Source organism: Mercenaria mercenaria, chromosome 3 (genome assembly GCF_021730395.1).
Source record: "Mercenaria mercenaria strain notata chromosome 3, MADL_Memer_1, whole genome shotgun sequence".
Lineage (NCBI taxonomy): Eukaryota > Metazoa > Mollusca > Bivalvia > Venerida > Veneridae > Mercenaria > Mercenaria mercenaria.
Genome location: NC_069363.1, coordinates 80,144,920 through 80,162,405, shown reverse-complemented (window position 1 = coordinate 80,162,405; position 17,486 = coordinate 80,144,920). Strand labels below are relative to the sequence as shown.

Below are 17,486 nucleotides of genomic sequence, written 5' to 3'. Positions count from 1 at the left end.
ACAAACATTCCCCATGATGAGACAACACATGATCTGTGCTTGGTGGTTAAAGGTCAAGGTCACTAAGGTCAAATAAAAATTTGTTTTTGCCCCATCACTTTTAATCTCGTTGAAGGATTTATTTATTACTACATAGAAATGTTGCCCATGATTAGACTATGTGTTGGGCACATGACCCATGGTTGTCAGCCAAAGTTCAAGGTCAAGTAAAATTGTTTTCGCTCCGTAATTTTTATGTGCATTGATGGAATATCTTAGTACTGCACACCAGTGATTCCCATGATGAGACAATGTGTCGCGTACATGATCTATGCTTGTAGGTCAAGGTCACTATTAAAATTTAAGTGAAAATTATTGTTTCTTAGCTCCTAAATGCCTTGAAGCATTTTTAGTCCAGCGCTGTTGCCAACAACCACAAGGGACAAACACTATCAAAATTTTAAACCAGTAGGGGACTTACGTATTGCCACTGCAATACTCAGTCATTTGTTTACCTATGAATTTTCTGGCTTGACCAATCCACTCAGGCCAGATAGAATATTGCAGATCAAGGCACATTTGAAATGACCTTGGGGTTTTTACTGCCAAACAGCAATTTTCAGGTACCACCATTTCAGCTGAAATAATATCTCTAAAATTAAACAAAAATGTTACCAAAGCATTTACACATTGCTTTCATGCTTTACATAGTTTAATTATCTTGCCAACACCCACAAAAAGTTTTGTTTGCCTTTGTCTGTATGGATCTGTCTCTCCATCCAAATTTAATTTGGATTTCTCCCATCAAGACCAGAGTTATGGCCATTGACTAAGTCAAAAATACATATAAAGGACCTAAACCTATTTGTAGCAAGAATCTCAAAAAGTATTCTACCTTGAACCAATTAGCATGTGAAGTTGTGCACCTGGGTTTTCACTCAGCCAGACTAGAGTTACAGCTTTTGAATTAGTCAAAATATTTGCATATAATATCTAAAAGTTTGTGTTATATGTATCTAAATAAGTATTTGACATTGTATGTGCAGTTTTTGCACCTGGACTTTTGTTTTTGATTTCACTCGGCAAATCCAGAGTTATGGTTTTTGTCGTACTGGTAGTCTAAAATATGTATATACGGACCTAAAATTTTGTGTCCCATTTATCTAGATCTAAACAAAAAGGAATTACTTAAGGAGGTAGGTTACCTTGTTACCAGGGTAAATTCAAATTAGTTTAACCGCAGCAATTTTTTGTATTTCGTGTAATTTAATGTTTTGACTGCTACAATTTCAATTTCTTTTATCTCTGGCCCTTCAAGTACAATTTTTATACAGGTTTGAAGAACATGACCCTCTATTATTAAAGGTATTTTATATAGAAAGAAGAAGGAAAATACGTATATTTAACAGTTTTCAGTGCATTTTGGTTTAATTGTTATCCGTAGAAGTCTGCATAATTAATAATTTTACTAGTATGTGCGTTAGCTTTCTAATATAAGCTTAAAATATATATGTCGCGGGGCTCGTGTCTCCATGGTAACGCATTTTCTCTCATTTTTAAACAACTATGTATGAAAACGGGTTTTTCGACGGCTTTAGTGCTTTTTTGTCAATGACCAACATGGAATATTTGGGTAATATTATTAGCAAAATACCAAACACTTTACATGGTACCCTATTTTTCTTAAAGTTTAAAGTAACCATGGCAACAGAGATGTTTAAAATAGCTTATATCTTGCTTTTTATCATAATTTCTTGTAAAAAAATATTAAATAAGATAATCTTTCTTGTTAATGTAGCTTTAAAACATTTTAATTCTAACGTAAGTAATATTTTCGTGTTATTTGCATTTACTTAAACAAATTTCACAGCTTAAAATACTTACAGCAGTACTCCTCGTCTGACATTTTTTATGGAAAAATCGTTTTGCATGCTGCTATTATTATTATGTATATTTATGAAATGAAAATAAAATGCCGAAGCTGTGTTCCTTAAATAGACCAGTGTTAACGCTTTTGAATTTTACATTTAGATATATAGGTCACAGGCTTCGTTTCCATGGTAACATCAATTCAATTCAATAAACCACAATTTTCTAGTGAAATTTGAACCTTTTAGAGCTTAGTTTTAATATATAAGTAACAAACTATCAACGGAAACTGAAAAATGGGTATTACAAATCAAACTGCCCAATTTTTATTTTAAAATGGCCGTATTAAGTAACCTTTCACCCAGCTATATTCGCAATAACATTGGTTACCATCATCCATTTTCTTACATTCCGCATAACATTTCAATTTAACTATATACAAGAAGCAAAATATTGATTATTATTCAGAGCGAAAGATACATAAAAAATATTTCAGTAAATAATGGCTGTTTAAAAATAGTTCAAATAAAGAAAATGCACAGAATTACATGCTTTAAAAATAAAAGCTATTAATTTTACGCGGTAACTGACACGTAACGTCATGACGTCATTTTAAAGCAACAATGTTTTGAAGCGTTTCTGCGGCAATTTATTAATTATTTCTGCATAATTAAACCATTAAGCATCAGATCGGAGACAGGTACATGTTTTCTTTTCTGACGAATGGATATACAAACACATTTGGTTTGTTGTAAACGCTGTCGTAAATTGTCACGTTAGTTTCCGGTTGGGCATGGGCACATACAAATATGAAGGTAACCTACCTCCTTAAGAGCCAAAAAAAAGGGGAAACTTTTTAACATTTTTTTTTCTCAAATAAATTTATAATCATTTACTTCATTGATTTGTTGGCATCCAACATACTACATAAACCTTCACTGAACAGATGCTCCAGGTGCCCCTTTGGGCATTGCTTCAGGCATGGGCGGGCACCAGGTTAGAACCACTGACCTTCCTTTAGCCAGGCAGATGACTTTTTCACAAGAAGAATTGTATACCTCAAGTGAGGTTTTGAAACCAAGGTTTGGACTTAGGAATAAGATTATTCTCTTTAAATGCTAGATCAATTTTGTGTTAGATGTAAAATTCTGGTGCATTATATTGAGAAAAAATTGGGTTTTTTTTCCAGTACAGTACACATCATATACTCAGTGAGATGAGGAAATGTGGACACAGTCCAGACATCCTGTATGTGTGTGGAGGGTTGAGGAAAAACAAGCTGTATATACAGACACATGCTGATGCAACAGGTAAGTGCAGACATACTGTATGTGGGTGAAGGGTTGAGGAAAAACAAGCTCTATATACCAAACACATGCTGATGCAACAGGTAAGTGCAGACATACTGTATGCGTGTGGAGGGTTGAGGAAAAACAAGCTCTATATACAAACACATGTTGATGCAACAGGTAAGTGCAGACATACTGTATGTGTGTGGAGGGTTGAGGAAAAACAAGCTCTATGTACCAAACACATGCTGATGCAACAGGTAAGTGCAGACATACTGTATGTGTGTGGAGGGTTGAGGAAAAACAAGCTCTATGTACCAAACACATGCTGATGCAGCAGGTAAGTGCAGACATACTGTTTGTGTGTGGAGGGTTGAGGAAAAACAAGCTCTATGTACCAAACACATGCTGATGCAACAGGTAAGAGCAGACATACTGTTTGTGTTTGGAGGGTTGAGGAAAAACAAGCTCTATGTACCAAACACATGCTGATGCAACAGGTAAGTGCAGACATACTGTTTGGGTGTGGAGGGTTGAGGAAAAACAAGCTCTGTATACAGACACATGCTGATGCAACAGGTGAGTGCACAGTCAAGACATATTATACAGGTAAGACCAAAGTCTAGGCATTATACAGACAAGACCAAAGTTCAGATATACTGTTCAGGCAAGGTCAGAGTGGATGTACTGTACAGAAAGGAGCAAATCCAGCCATATACAGGCAAGACCATAATGCAGACATACAAAACAGGTAAGAACAAAGTCCAGAGATACTATACAGGCAAGGACAAAGTCAAGATGTACTGTACAGGTAAGGACAAAGTCCAGACATAAATACAGGAAATAACAAAGTCCAGATGTACTGTACAGGCAAAGACAAAGTCCAGATATACTATACATGCAAGGATAAAGTCCAGACTTACAATACAGGCAAGAACAAAGTCCAGATGTTCTGTATAGGCAAGGACAAAGTCCAGACATACTGTACCAGGAAGGACAAAGTGGATATACTGTACAGACTAGACCAAAGTCCAGACATGTACAGGCAAGAGCATAGTCCAGATGTACTGTACAGGCAAGATCAAAGTTCAGATGTACTGTACATGGAAGAACAAAGTCCAGATGCACTGTGGAGGCAATGACAAAGTTCAGACATACTGAGTAAACAAGGATAAAGTCCAGAGAAACTATACAGGCAAGGACAAATTCCAGTGATACTTTACAGGCAGAGACAATGTCCAGATGTACTGTACAGGCAAGGACAAAGGACAAACATACCATACAAATAAGTACACAGATCTGAAACGCTGCATAGATTCAATACAAATTTCATACAAACTTATGGAGATGTGCATGTTCCAGACATACTATTCATGCAATGACAAAGTCCAGACATACTGTACCGACAAGGTCATAGTTAAGACATACAAAACAGACAAGACTTAAGTCTAGATATACTGTACATGCAAGGAAAAAGTCCAGATAAACTGTAAAGGCAAGAACAAAGTCCAGACATGCCATATAGATACGTACATAGCCCAGATACACCATAAAGATTTAGAAGAGAGTTCAGACATACTGCATGAATAAGTACATGGTTAAGATTATGTACTATAATGGCAAGGAAAAAATCCAGATATACCAAACAAAGCGGTTCTCAGCCCAGACACGCTGCATAATATTATATTTAGTACAATGTTCAGAGGTACTGTATGGATAAGAATTTGCCCCATAGATACTATAGATGCATAGACAAAGTCCAGACTTACTGCACAGACAAAGACATTGTTCGGAAACAACGTACATTCATGTAAGGTCATATTTCAGAGATAATTTATATGTAAGGTCAAAGTTCAGACATGTGCAATCATATTAGATTATAGTTCATAGGTAATGTACAATCGTATAAGGTCATAGTTTAGAGATAATGTACACGAAAGTTCAAAGTTCAGAGATAATGGACATATGAAGACATAGTTCAGAAATAATGTACAGTCGTGTAAGGTCATAGATAAGAGATAATGTACAATCATGTAAAGTCATATATCAAGGATAATGTACAATCATGTAAGGTTATAGATAAAAGATAATGTACAATCATGTAATGATTCATGATTTTGTGTGTGACATTGCCCAAGGTGTATGACATTTTTATTTTGAGGTCATGATTTTGTGTGCGACATTCCCCAAGACGTATGACGTTATTACTGTGAGGTCATGGTTTTGTGTATGACATTCCCAAAGACGTATGACATTATTGTGACCTACTAATTTTGTGTGTGAGATTGCCCAAGACATATGATGTTATTATTGTGACATACTGATTTTGTGTGTGACATTGCCCAAGATGTATGACGTTACTATTGTGACATACTGATTTTGTGTGATATTTCCCAAGATGTATGACATTATTGTGAGGTCATGATTTTGTGTGTGACATTGCCCAAGACCTATGACGTTATTATTATGACACATAATAATTTTGTGTGTGACATTGCCCAAGACATATGATGTTATTGTGAGGTCATGATAAGCTGTTGGTGGGGAGGTAAAACTGTAAAAAAGTTTTTAAAAGACTTAAAATAAGAAGAAACATTTAAGAACATACTATCTTTCACTTGTAACCAAATTTTAAATTGTGTAGCTGATGTTTTCTCTATGAAAGATATTTCGATGTTACACTGAAACAAACAAATATCATTGCACTACAGGTCTACCAGTTGTTGTTCCAGATGAAAAAGAGTCTGTTTTATTAGGAGCAGCCATTTTAGGGGCAACAGCAGCGGGCCTGCACCCTACAATACAGGTAATCATGTAATATTTTATGGTTTTAAAGTTATAGGTTGAAGGTCAGTAATTCAAATCCTTCTTTGTTTCATATAAAAAAAACAGTAACTTCAGGTCATCTTTACCTATCTTTATAGAACATCACTTTTTCCTTACACCTATTTTTCATGAAAGTTCTATCATAAATTAATGAAAAAATGAAAAGCAAATAGGGGGTTTAATAGTTCCTAGTGATATGTCAGTCACTTGTGGTCTGCTACCCTAAAAATGGCACTGATTTGCTCTTGTCCGTGCAGTAAACACCTATTTCAGGTTTCAATCTGCAAAACTTGCCATGTGGGGTGTATGAACATGAAAACCATCTCATTTCATGCAAAATGTATTCTAGCAATGAAAAAGTGTTATTAAAGCACTTGTTCTACACAAGTTTATGCAAAAAAAATGGGAAAATTGGGATCTATTTACTATGGACTTCTTTCGACTACTAAATGGAAGCACATTTTCAACCGAATTACTGACCTTATTCCTTTAGAGATGATATAAATACAGAAGTCTGTAATAAGGGAGATAATCCAGCAATGTTGTCTGAGGGCAGCTGCTTCCTATAGTTTAAGAAAGTCAATTATTTTATGACAGTAGAAAGAAAAAAAGAGCAAGAAAATTATATATATATGCTGACTAGATATTTTAATTATACATAAAAATCAATACTGATGTTAAGGAAGTCAGGAAGTCTTGTGGAAATTTGAAAGGAAAGGAAATCGGTGTTAGTCAGCAGTTTCCGAAAGACATCCAGGAGAGACGCAAAGTTCTCGTTCCGGAACTTAAAAAAGCAAGAAAAGCGGGCAAAACGGCATATTTGAAATATGACAGACTGGTAATAGTTGATGAGATCAAAGAGGTGCCCGAGGGATTAGTCGGTAGTGCGTAGGAGAGACACGAGAGTGTTTTGAAAGTACTTTCTAGGTGTAGAAGGTTTGACTGCTAATAAAAAATCGTCAGAGAACTTTTCGAGCTTTATTTCAAATTATGATATAATATGTTTATCTGAAACATGGACAACGGCAAAATCAAGCATTGAACTTGAAGGTTATGTTACATTTCATTCATATAGAAAATTTCCAAATAGACGAGCGAAGCGAGCAAGTGGTGGTCTAATTGTTTTTGTGAAAGAGTCGATACAAAAAGGAGTGACTTTAATAAAAAATGAAATTGACTGTCTTCTATGGATTAAACTTCATAAAGACTTTTTCCATATGGACGAGGATTGGTATGTTGCATCAGTTTATATTGCACCTGAAAATTCCCCCGTTCACGATATGTATAATTTCGATATATTCCAGCAGTTGGAGCAAGATATTACGCACTTCTCACAGGTTGGACGCGTACTTATAACTGGTGATACAAATTGCAGAATCGGACAGAAAAGTGATTATATTGAACACAAATCTCTCACAGACCTTGATCTAAATCAAAATTTGAATGATGTGCCCTGTCAGCGACGTTCAATGGATTATGGGAACAATCGGTTTGGAGATTTTATCCTTGACCTATGTATAGCTACAAATATCTGTCTGGTCAACGGTAGATCAAGGTCAAGTGACGATAACGGTCGGTTCACGTGCAAACGTGAAAGTTTGATTGATCTCGTAATTACCCGTTATTCGAACTTTAAACATATTGTGGATTTTAAAGTGCATAATTATACGGAGTATTCCAGTCACGCCCCTGTTACATTTGGATTAAAGGTGTTTAACTGTGACAACGATACGAATCAACGCCCGAAGGTGTATTACAAATGGAACGACACGTTCAAGGAGCAGTTCAGGCATGAATTAATGTCTGACAGAAATGTCTTAGATGAATTCATGAATAATGAGAATTATTCAACGGAGGAAAAAACCCAGTTCTGTACAGAGTTTGTTGTATCTCGTGCGAATAAGTACTTTGAAAAATCCTCATATCGCAAGAAACCAGTTTTTCTCAACGGAAAGTTAAAACGAAATAAAAGTAATGGCATAGATTTTATTATAAATGAATATTTTATTGAAACAATAGACATATTAAGTGATTCTCTAGAAATATTGTTCAATAGTATTCTTGAAAGTGGAAAATTTCCAAAGCAATGGACACAAGGTGTAATTGTACCATTATTAAAAAAGCCACCGGCAACTAATACAAATAATTATCGGGGTATTACATTAACGAGTTGCTGTGGTACGTAAACTCTTCACAAGTGTACTAAATGAAAGGCTTAAGAATTGGGCTATAGAGAACGAGCGTTTAACTGATGCACAGTTTGGGTTTAGGTCTGGGCACAGTACGACAGATGCTATGTTCATTTTACAGTCTCTTATTAATCCGTACAATAGTAAAAACAAGCGTTTATATGCAGCTTTTGTTGACTACCAAAAGGCATATGATACTATTTATAGAAATGGTCTATGGTATAAGCTCATTAGAGAAGGTGTTGATGGCAAAATGTTAAAATTATTGAGATCAATGTATGAAGATGTACAGTCATGTGTAAAGCATATGAATTCATTGTCTGATTTTTTTCTCATGTGATATGGGTCTTTTCCAAGGGGAAATAACTTCGCCGATCTTGTTCTCTTTTTAGCTCACCTGTCACAAAGTGACAAGGTGAGCTTTTGTGATCGCGCGGTGTCCGTCGTCCGTGAGTGCGTGCGTGCGTCCGTGCGTCCGTAAACTTTTGCTTGTGACCACTCTAGAGGTCACGTTTTTTGTGGGATCTTTATGAAAGTTGGTCAGAATGTTCATCTTGATGATATCTAGGTCAAGTTCGAAACTGGGTCACGTGCCATCAAAAACTAGGTCAGTAGGTCTAAAAATAGAAAAACCTTGTGACCTCTCTAGAGGCCATATATTTCATAAGATCTTCATGAAAATTGGTCAGAATGTTCACCTTGATGATATCTAGGTCAGGTTCGAAACTGGGTCACGTGCCTTCAAAAACTAGGTCAGTAGATCTAAAAATAGAAAAACCTTGTGACCTCTCTAGAGGCCATATATTTCACAAGATCTTCATGAAAATTGGTCAGAACGTTCACCTTGATGATATCTAGGTCAAGTTCGAAACTGGGTCATGTGCCTTCAAAAACTAGGTCAGTAGGTCAAATAATAGAAAAACCTTGTGACCTCTCTAAAGGCCATATTTTTTATGGGATCTATATGAAAGTTGGTCTGAATGTTCATCTTGATGATATCTAGGTCAAGTTCGAAACTGGGTCACGTGCGGTCAAAAACTAGGTCAGTAGGTCTAAAAATAGAAAAACCTTGTGACCTCTCTAGAGGCCATATATTTCATGAGATCTTCATGAAAATTGGTCAGAATGTTCACCTTGATGATATCTAGGTCAGGTTCGAAAGTGGGTCACGTGCCTTCAAAAACTAGGTCAGTAGGTCAAATAATAGAAAAACCTTGTGACCTCTCTAGAGGCCATATTTTTCATGGGATCTGTATGAAAGTTGGTCTGAATGTTCATCTTGATGATATCTAGATCAAGTTCGAAAGTGGGTCACGTGCCTTCAAAAACTAGGTCAGTAGGTCAAATAATAGAAAAACCTTGTGACCTCTCTAAAGGCCATATTTTTCACGGGATCTGTCTGAAAATTGGTCTGAATGTTCATCTTGATGATATCTAGGTCAAGTTTGAAACAGGGTCACGTGCGGTCAAAAACTAGGTCAGTAGGTCTAAAAATAGAAAAACCTTGTGACCTTTCTAGAGGCCATACTTGTGAATGGATCTCCATAAAAATTGTTCAGAATGTTCATCTTGATGATATCTAGGTCAAGTTCGAAAGTGGGTCACGTGCCATCAAAAAGTAGGTCAGTAGGTCAAATAATGCAAAAACGTTGTGACCTCTCTAGAGGCCATATTTTTCATGGGATCTGTATGAAAGTTGGTCTGAATGTTTATCTTGATGATATATAGGTCAAGTTTGAAACTGGGTCAACTGCGATCAAAAACTAGGTCAGTAGGTCTTGAAATAGAAAAACCTTGTGACCTCTCTAGAGGCCATACCCTTGAATGGATCTTCATGAAAATTGGTCAGAATGTTCACCTTGATGATATCTAGGTCAAGTTTGAAACTGGGTCACGTGCCTTAAAAAACTAGGTCAGTAGGTCAAATAATAAAAAAAACCTTGTGACCTCTCTAGAGGCCATACTTTTCATGGGATCTGTATGAAAGGTGGTCTGAATGTTCATCTTGATGATATCTAGGTCAAGTTTGAAACTGGGTCAACTGCGGTCAAAAACTAGGTCAGTAGGTCTAAAATTAGAAAAATCTTTTGACCTCTCTAGAGGCCATATTTTTCAATGGATCTTCATGAAAATTGATCAGAATGTTCACCTTGATGATATCTAGGTCAGATTCGAAACTGGGTCACGTGCGGTCAAAAACTAGGCCAGTAGGTATAAAAATAGAAAAACCTTGTGACCTCTCTAGAGGCCATATTTTTCATGAGATCTTCATGAAAATTAGTGAGAATGTTCACCTTGATGATATCTAGGTAAAGTTCAAAACAGGGTCACGTACCTTCGAAAACTAGGTCAATAGGTCAAATAATAGAAAAACCTTGTGACCTCTCTAGAGACCATATTTTTCAATGGATCTTCATGAAAATTGGTCAGAATTTTTATCTTGATAATATCTAGGTCAATTTCAAAACTGGGTCACATGAGCTCAAAAACTAGGTCACTATGTCAAATAATAGAAAAAAACAACGTCTTACTCAAAACTGGGCCATGTGGGAAGAGGTGAGCGATTCAGGACCATCATGGTCCTCTTGTTTCATAAATGATCTTGAAATGCATTTGCAAAGTAATATACTTTCTGGACTTCATCTAGACCAAATATATATATACCTTATTTTCTTTGCCGATGATTGTATATTGTTAAGTGATACACCTGAAGGTTTACAATCTCATCTGGATTTATTGTATGATTATTGTAGACTTCGGAAGCTGATGGTGAATATCAATAAAACCAAAATTGTTGTTTTTAAAAAGAGAGGACGATTAACTGTAAATAAAAATTGGAAGTATGCAGGAGAAGATATTGACATTGTTGATCAGTTCAATTATCTAGGCTTTGTTGTTTCAAGTAATGGCTCATTCAAGCACGGTATTGAAACTTTGGCTGGCAAGGCTTTGAAAGCTATGAACTCTCTACAGATGTTAACTAGAGGTATGGAAATACCTGTTAATATTAGACTGAATCTATTTGATTCCTATGTTTCATCCATATTGTGTTACTCATGTGAGATATGGGGTTTTACTAATGGAGATAAACTTGAAAGACTACATAGAAAGTTTCTTAAGAGAATGTTAAATGTGAAAATGTCAACATGTAATGCGGCTGTATATGTTGAAACAGGCAGGTTTCCATTATGTGTAAACTGGAAGATTCGTATGGTGAAATATTGGTTGAAGATAGTAATGAGTGAGAATTGTATTATAAAAAATGTGTATAAGTCATTGTTAACTGACTGTGAAAATGGTAAAAAGAACTGGTTGCATAATGTTAAAATGTTGTTACATGAGTTAGGTTTTGCATATGTATGGTTATTTCCTGCATCTGTTAACGTCGGTGTATTTCTGCATGTACTTAAAACAAGATGTGTTGACAATTTCATCACTGAATGTAGAATAAAGATGGACAGCAGTCCTAGTTTGACACTGTTTAGAGAGCTTGAAAATGAATTTGAGCTTGCGCTGTATCTCATGAAAATTAATAATTTTAAAAATAGACAAATACTGTCAAAGATAAGAATGTCTTCGCACTGTTTGAACATTGAATATGGAAGGCATAGGAATATTGAGAGGCATAATAGACTGTGTGAGCTGTGTGATAAACTAACCATTGAAGACGAGTTTCATTTTGTGTTGGAGTGTGATGCCTTTTTGCCTTGTTGATATAAACATTAAAAGTATATGTGAAAAACAAATGGATTTTATGGTTACAGTGAAAATTTCGCTGTTCCTTTTTTTGCCATAGTTAGAAATAGAGAAAAGCCAGGGCATGCACCGACATGCTGACTAAGGGGCACCTTGGAGGAATCTAGCATGCACTTCAGGGCTAACCCTTACATTAACCTTTAGCATGCTAGATAAATTGTCGTCTGCTGGAAATGTCGTCTGCTAAAATTGTAAAGTTCATTCAGTTTGCTCCAAAATTGGAAGAAATATTGTCAGAGTAGCAAACAGCTTGGAACCTGATCAGACGCCGATTTAATCGGCGTCTGATCTGGTTCCAAGCTGTTTGCAAAGGCTGTTAAATTCGCCTGCAGCAGGCTAAGGGTTAAAGATCCACTGCTTTTGCAATAAAATTAGCTGATTCCTCATGATAAATAGACTATTAAAGATCCACATACCTGAAAAAATGATAAAATATCTCCCACCCAAAGAGAAGCATCATGGTAAAGGTGGATAATAATTGCTGACTTCGTAATTAATTTTTTTTTTTTACTGATAACAAAAACTGACCATCGGTTTCATCCTTATGATGATCCTATAATGCAGTGAAAGTTTGATACATTTATAATATCTGCTTTCTGTAATAAAGGAAATTGAGATACGTATGATATCTGCATTCCATCGTTAAGGCAGTTTGGTAGATTAATGATATCCATATCTAATAAAAAAGGAAATTTGATTAAAGTATGGTAACTGCATTCTGTAGTAAAGGAAATAAGGTAAATTTATGATATCTGCATTTAGTTATAAAGGAAATTTGATAAATTTATAACTGCTTTCCAAAATAATGATAATTGAGTATATTGATGATAATGGAGCTGTGCCATGGGAAAACCAACGTAGTGGCTTTGCGACCAGCATGGATCCAGACCAGCCTGCACATCCGCGCAGTCTGGTCAGGATCCATGCTGTTCGCTAACAGTTTCTCTAATTGCTATAGGCTTTGGGCAGTTATGGGCAGTTATTGTTCAAAGGGGTGTTTACTGAAAAATTAATGACTGAATAACGAACAGTGCAGACCATGATCAGCCTGCACAGATGATCTTGGTCTGCACTGGTCGCAAAGGCAGAGTCACTTGCCGCCAGCAGGCTAAAGGTTAAGCAAACTGTCTGATTTTGCAGACTTGCATGGAGAATATGTGTGGAAAAGGGGAGGTAACACTGCCAGCCAAACAAGATGCACAGTAAGTTTTGAACAAATCAAAACAGTTCCAAATAAATTCAAGAAATATTCCTGTAATTCATTCACTAAACACTGACAAACTTTTGATGATAGAAAATCTGTTTCTATCTAATCTTAATTTTACAAAACTTACATTTAACCAATATGATTATATGCATAAATAACGGATTGCCAAGACCTATTATTTTATTAGAATATTTTATAGATACTATGTATTCTAAGTATGAAAAGGAGGTAACATTAGGGTATGATTTGTGCAGAAGTAGATTTTGTTTTCACATTAATTGTATTGAATAAAATTATTTTGAAGTATTTGATAATTATGTAAGTCACTTTTTGTTGGGTTTTTTTTGCTGAAAGTTTTATTTTTTGGTTGCAGGTTCCATATGAAGAAGTACCAAGTCTTTTTACAGATGTATAGAGATCAGAGAAAGTACAAAGAAATAATGAATGGATAAAATGTCAACCTCATAATTATGTCATATTTTATAACAATGTATCCCTAGTCATTTTGATTTTATACAGATTACATATTTAATCAAGTTCAGGAACATTATAGGGGCCAGTATCAGTATGAAGGGGGTGGGTTTTTTTTTTCTTTACTTAACAGGGATTGGTTTTTCTATTTGTCCATTAGAATGATGTGTAAAAGGGCACTCTTTGTAAAGGGTATCAATTTTGCTTCTTGCTTTGTCTACTGCTACTGATTACAGTGCAACTATTCAATACCGGACCTTCCAAAAAACTGGAAACTTCTGAAAAACAGACTACTTTCTCGGTCCCAATTTTTCTCCTCTTTTCTATATAGACCTTACTTCTAAATACCGGAACTTCCAAATTCTGCACACCGGATGATATTTTCGAAACACTTGACTTATTCCAATATGATTTTACTTCCCAAAACCACATTGCACAAACAAGCAGATATTTGATTAAATGCAAAGCTGGGCCTTTAGGAAATATTCTTGTATGATTCCCTTGTTTACAAATTATCGGTGACGAAGATTGTGATAATTAGACGATGATCTTTCATTAAATGTTTAGCGGATTAAAATTGGATGTTTGCATCGAACATCTTCATGGACTTTTAATTCTGCAGTATAATTAAAGGCGTGCATTTATTTAAGAAAAGAATTAGCTGGCGTGAAAATTTATTTCTGGATAATGATTTGATTTTGTAATTTGTGAAATAGTTTCACAAACTGTGGCAACCTTAAAAGCTGGGTGCAGGTAAGAATTGAGTTAACTTTTTAAAAAAATCCATTATTTTCATGATTAGAATTAATTAGTCGCCGTCAAAATGTCGTAAAACTGAACTGTCTGTACAGGACAAAATTAAAATAATTTGTGAGTCTGAACTCTTTCAAGATCACAAAAAGAATGGTTAATGGTATGCCATTGTACTTGTCTAAATCATTTCGTACTTCCTAGTACCAGAAACCAAAAAAAACACTTTTCTTCTGGTCCCAAGGGTGTATGGTTTTCACTTTAATAGTCCCCTACTGGTTGAAAACCAGTTTCAGGGACTATAGGAATGTGCTTTTCCGTCATTCCATCCGTCTGTCCGTCTGCAATTTTGTGTCTGGTCAATAACTCTGTCACCCATGAAGGGATTTTAATATTACTTAGCACAAATGTTTCCCATGATGAGGCGACGTGTCATGTGCAAAATCCAGACCCCTAGCTCAGAGGTCAAGGTCACAATAGGAGGTCAAAGGTCAACAGGGCTTTTTTCCTGTCTGGTCCATAACTCTGCCATTCATGAAGGGATTTAAATATATTACTTAGCACAATTGTAGCTCATAATTAGATGATGTATCTTGCACAACTTTCAGACCCCAAACTCAAAGGTCAAGGTCACACTTGGCAGTCAAATGTTAACATGGCATGCACAGGGTCTGTTTTTTGTCTGGTCCATTGTCATTCATTAAGAGATTTTAATATCACTTGGTACAAATGTTCCCCATGATTAGATGACGTGTCATGCACAAGTCTCGGATCCCTGGCCCAAAGGTCAAGGTCACAATTGGGAGTCAAAGATCAAGGCTTTTTTCCTGGCTGGTCCATAACTCTACCATCCTTGAAGAGATTTTAATATTACTTGGCACAAATGTTCATCATGAGATGACATGTCATGTGTAAAACGTGGACCCCTAACTCAAAGGTCAAGGTCACAGTTGGAGGTCAGAGGTCAATAGGGTCTTTTTCCTGTCAGGTCCAGAACTCGTCCATCAAGGGATAACAATATTATGGCATAGATGCTTCCCATGATGGGACGTGTTATGCGCAACACCCAGAACTCTAACTTAAAGGTCAAGGGCACACTTGGAGACCAAAGGTCAATAGGATTTTTTTCCTGTCCGCTCTATAACTTTGTCATGCAAAACGGAATTAATTATCAGTTAAACAACCCTTAAAGGGATTTTAATATTACTTGACACAAATGTTCACCACCATGGGACAGATTATCATGTGCAAGAACAAGGGCCGTAGGTTTAAGGTCAAGGTCACACTTAAAGGCCAAGGGTCAAATACAAGAATGACTTTGTCCGTAGCACTTCTTCTTCATGCATGGAGGGATTGTGATGTAACTTGGAACAAATGTTTACCACCTTGAAACGGATTGTCATGCACAAGAACCAGGTCCCTAGGTCTAAGGTCAAGGTTACACTTCGAGGTCAAAGGTCAAATTCAAGAATGACTTTGTCCAGAGCATTTCTTCTTCATACATGAAGAGATTTTGATGTAACTTGGCACAAATGTTCACCACCATGAGTCAACTTTGGTTTTAGAATTACATCCCTTTGTTTTTACTATAAATAGCTTGTATTGTAACTTTTTTATTACTGGCCGTATGGAAAAATCAAGACCACTTTTCAGTGGTACAACTTGCATGTTATATCCAATTTTTTACGTGTAATTTGACCTTTCTCTACCTGGTAAAGAGTTTCTTGGACTTATATTATATAGAAATTTTTTTTAGGATTAATTTCTATTTGTTGTTACTATAAATAACTTATATGCTAACTTTTTTATAATCAGCCAAAAAATTACATATGAAAACAACTGTAGGTTTTTATATATAAGTATTTTGTTATAACATATTGTATATAATGTACAGTATTGTTTATACATCCTTTATAGATATCCGTTCATTATGTTATACTGCATTAGAGAAAATAAGGTGCCTTCCAGTCAGTCTGTAGCAGACTTTGTATTTCATGGCAATACTTCACTCACATGTTATATTATGCATATTAAAACAGGTAAATACCCAATTCTGGAACATGCTTGAAATGTATTTACATTACTTAAACAAAACAAAAATGTATAACATACATCTCTCTCAATGTTTGTCCGAATCATTTACCTATAAACCTGGCTGTTTTATTAGGGTCATTCTAAAAATAGATACAGGGGCTGATATGGTTGGACAGTTACAACAATGGTCTCGTTATTTTTGGAGGCTCTTATCTAGTCAAAATATTTTCAAACGTGCTTTCTTCTGTGCGTACCTCGACACTTCCTCACTACCGTAGTCACCAATAACCTTATGATCGGATGCCGTTTTCCTTTATTTTTTCCTTAAATTGTTTTATATAAAGGATCAATCCCCCAGGAGAGAACTGGTCCACAGTATAGATAAAATCTGTATAAAATCACATAGTATAAAATCACTAAAAACTCTTGCCATCTTTTCCTTAATATCATTTTCAGTTTTCACTGCATGGTACGGAACTACACTTGAATGCGAAAGAATATGAATTATAAATGATAGAAAACTCCCTGCAAAATATACTTCAGTAAGATATGGGTTTATAGAAATACTAACAGGATCATAAATATATACATTCTATCTTAATGAAATGTAAAAGAAATCAGGAAACATTATAAAACTATATACAGTTTTTCTACAACGATATCCTGTCGTCACTACATTGTGGCGCTATAGTGCAGTGCATGTGTCATTGCGCGGACAAACTTGATACAATTTTGTTAAAACCATTAAAAATACATAAAATAAATAGAACAACTGTTTGTTTTATTGTAAGATCGAAACATTAGTGTTCACTCGGTGAAATATATTTGGATTGTACACTTAAACAAATAAATATCCTCTATATATTCTCCTTATAGCTGCGTTAGTCCATCGTAGTAATGCCTTCGTCATCCTTGCTTCCTTGCATGTTTCGGAAACAAGGAGGTTTACCCCCTGGCTCCAAGGTCAAGGTCACACTTAGAGGTCAAAGGTTAACATGGTCTTTTTCGTGTCCTATTCATATCTTAATGTCAATCATCAAGGGATTTTAAAGTTACTTGGCATATATGTTCCCCATAATGAGATGCTGTGTCATGCGCAAGATACACATCCCATCT

General features: G+C 35.6%; 1 protein-coding gene across 6 annotated transcripts in view; it reads left to right on the top strand.

Moving 5' to 3' along the window:
* LOC123524283 (FGGY carbohydrate kinase domain-containing protein-like) overlaps window positions 1-17,239 on the top strand; it is a 69,181-nt gene extending 51,942 nt beyond the window's left edge. For 5 of the 6 annotated variants that reach the window (XM_053539025.1, XM_053539022.1, XM_053539020.1 and 2 more), the window contains 4 exons: window positions 3,038-3,158; window positions 5,849-5,943; window positions 13,049-13,110; window positions 13,489-17,239. In XM_053539025.1, the coding sequence (XP_053395000.1) occupies window positions 3,038-3,158; window positions 5,849-5,943; window positions 13,049-13,110; window positions 13,489-13,567 (357 nt within the window). In that variant the 3' untranslated portion in view covers window positions 13,568-17,239. The remainder of the gene's footprint in view (window positions 1-3,037; window positions 3,159-5,848; window positions 5,944-13,048; window positions 13,111-13,488) is intronic. The other variant, XM_053539021.1, reaches the window with a different exon arrangement.
* The last annotated feature ends 247 nt before the right edge of the window (window positions 17,240-17,486 follow it).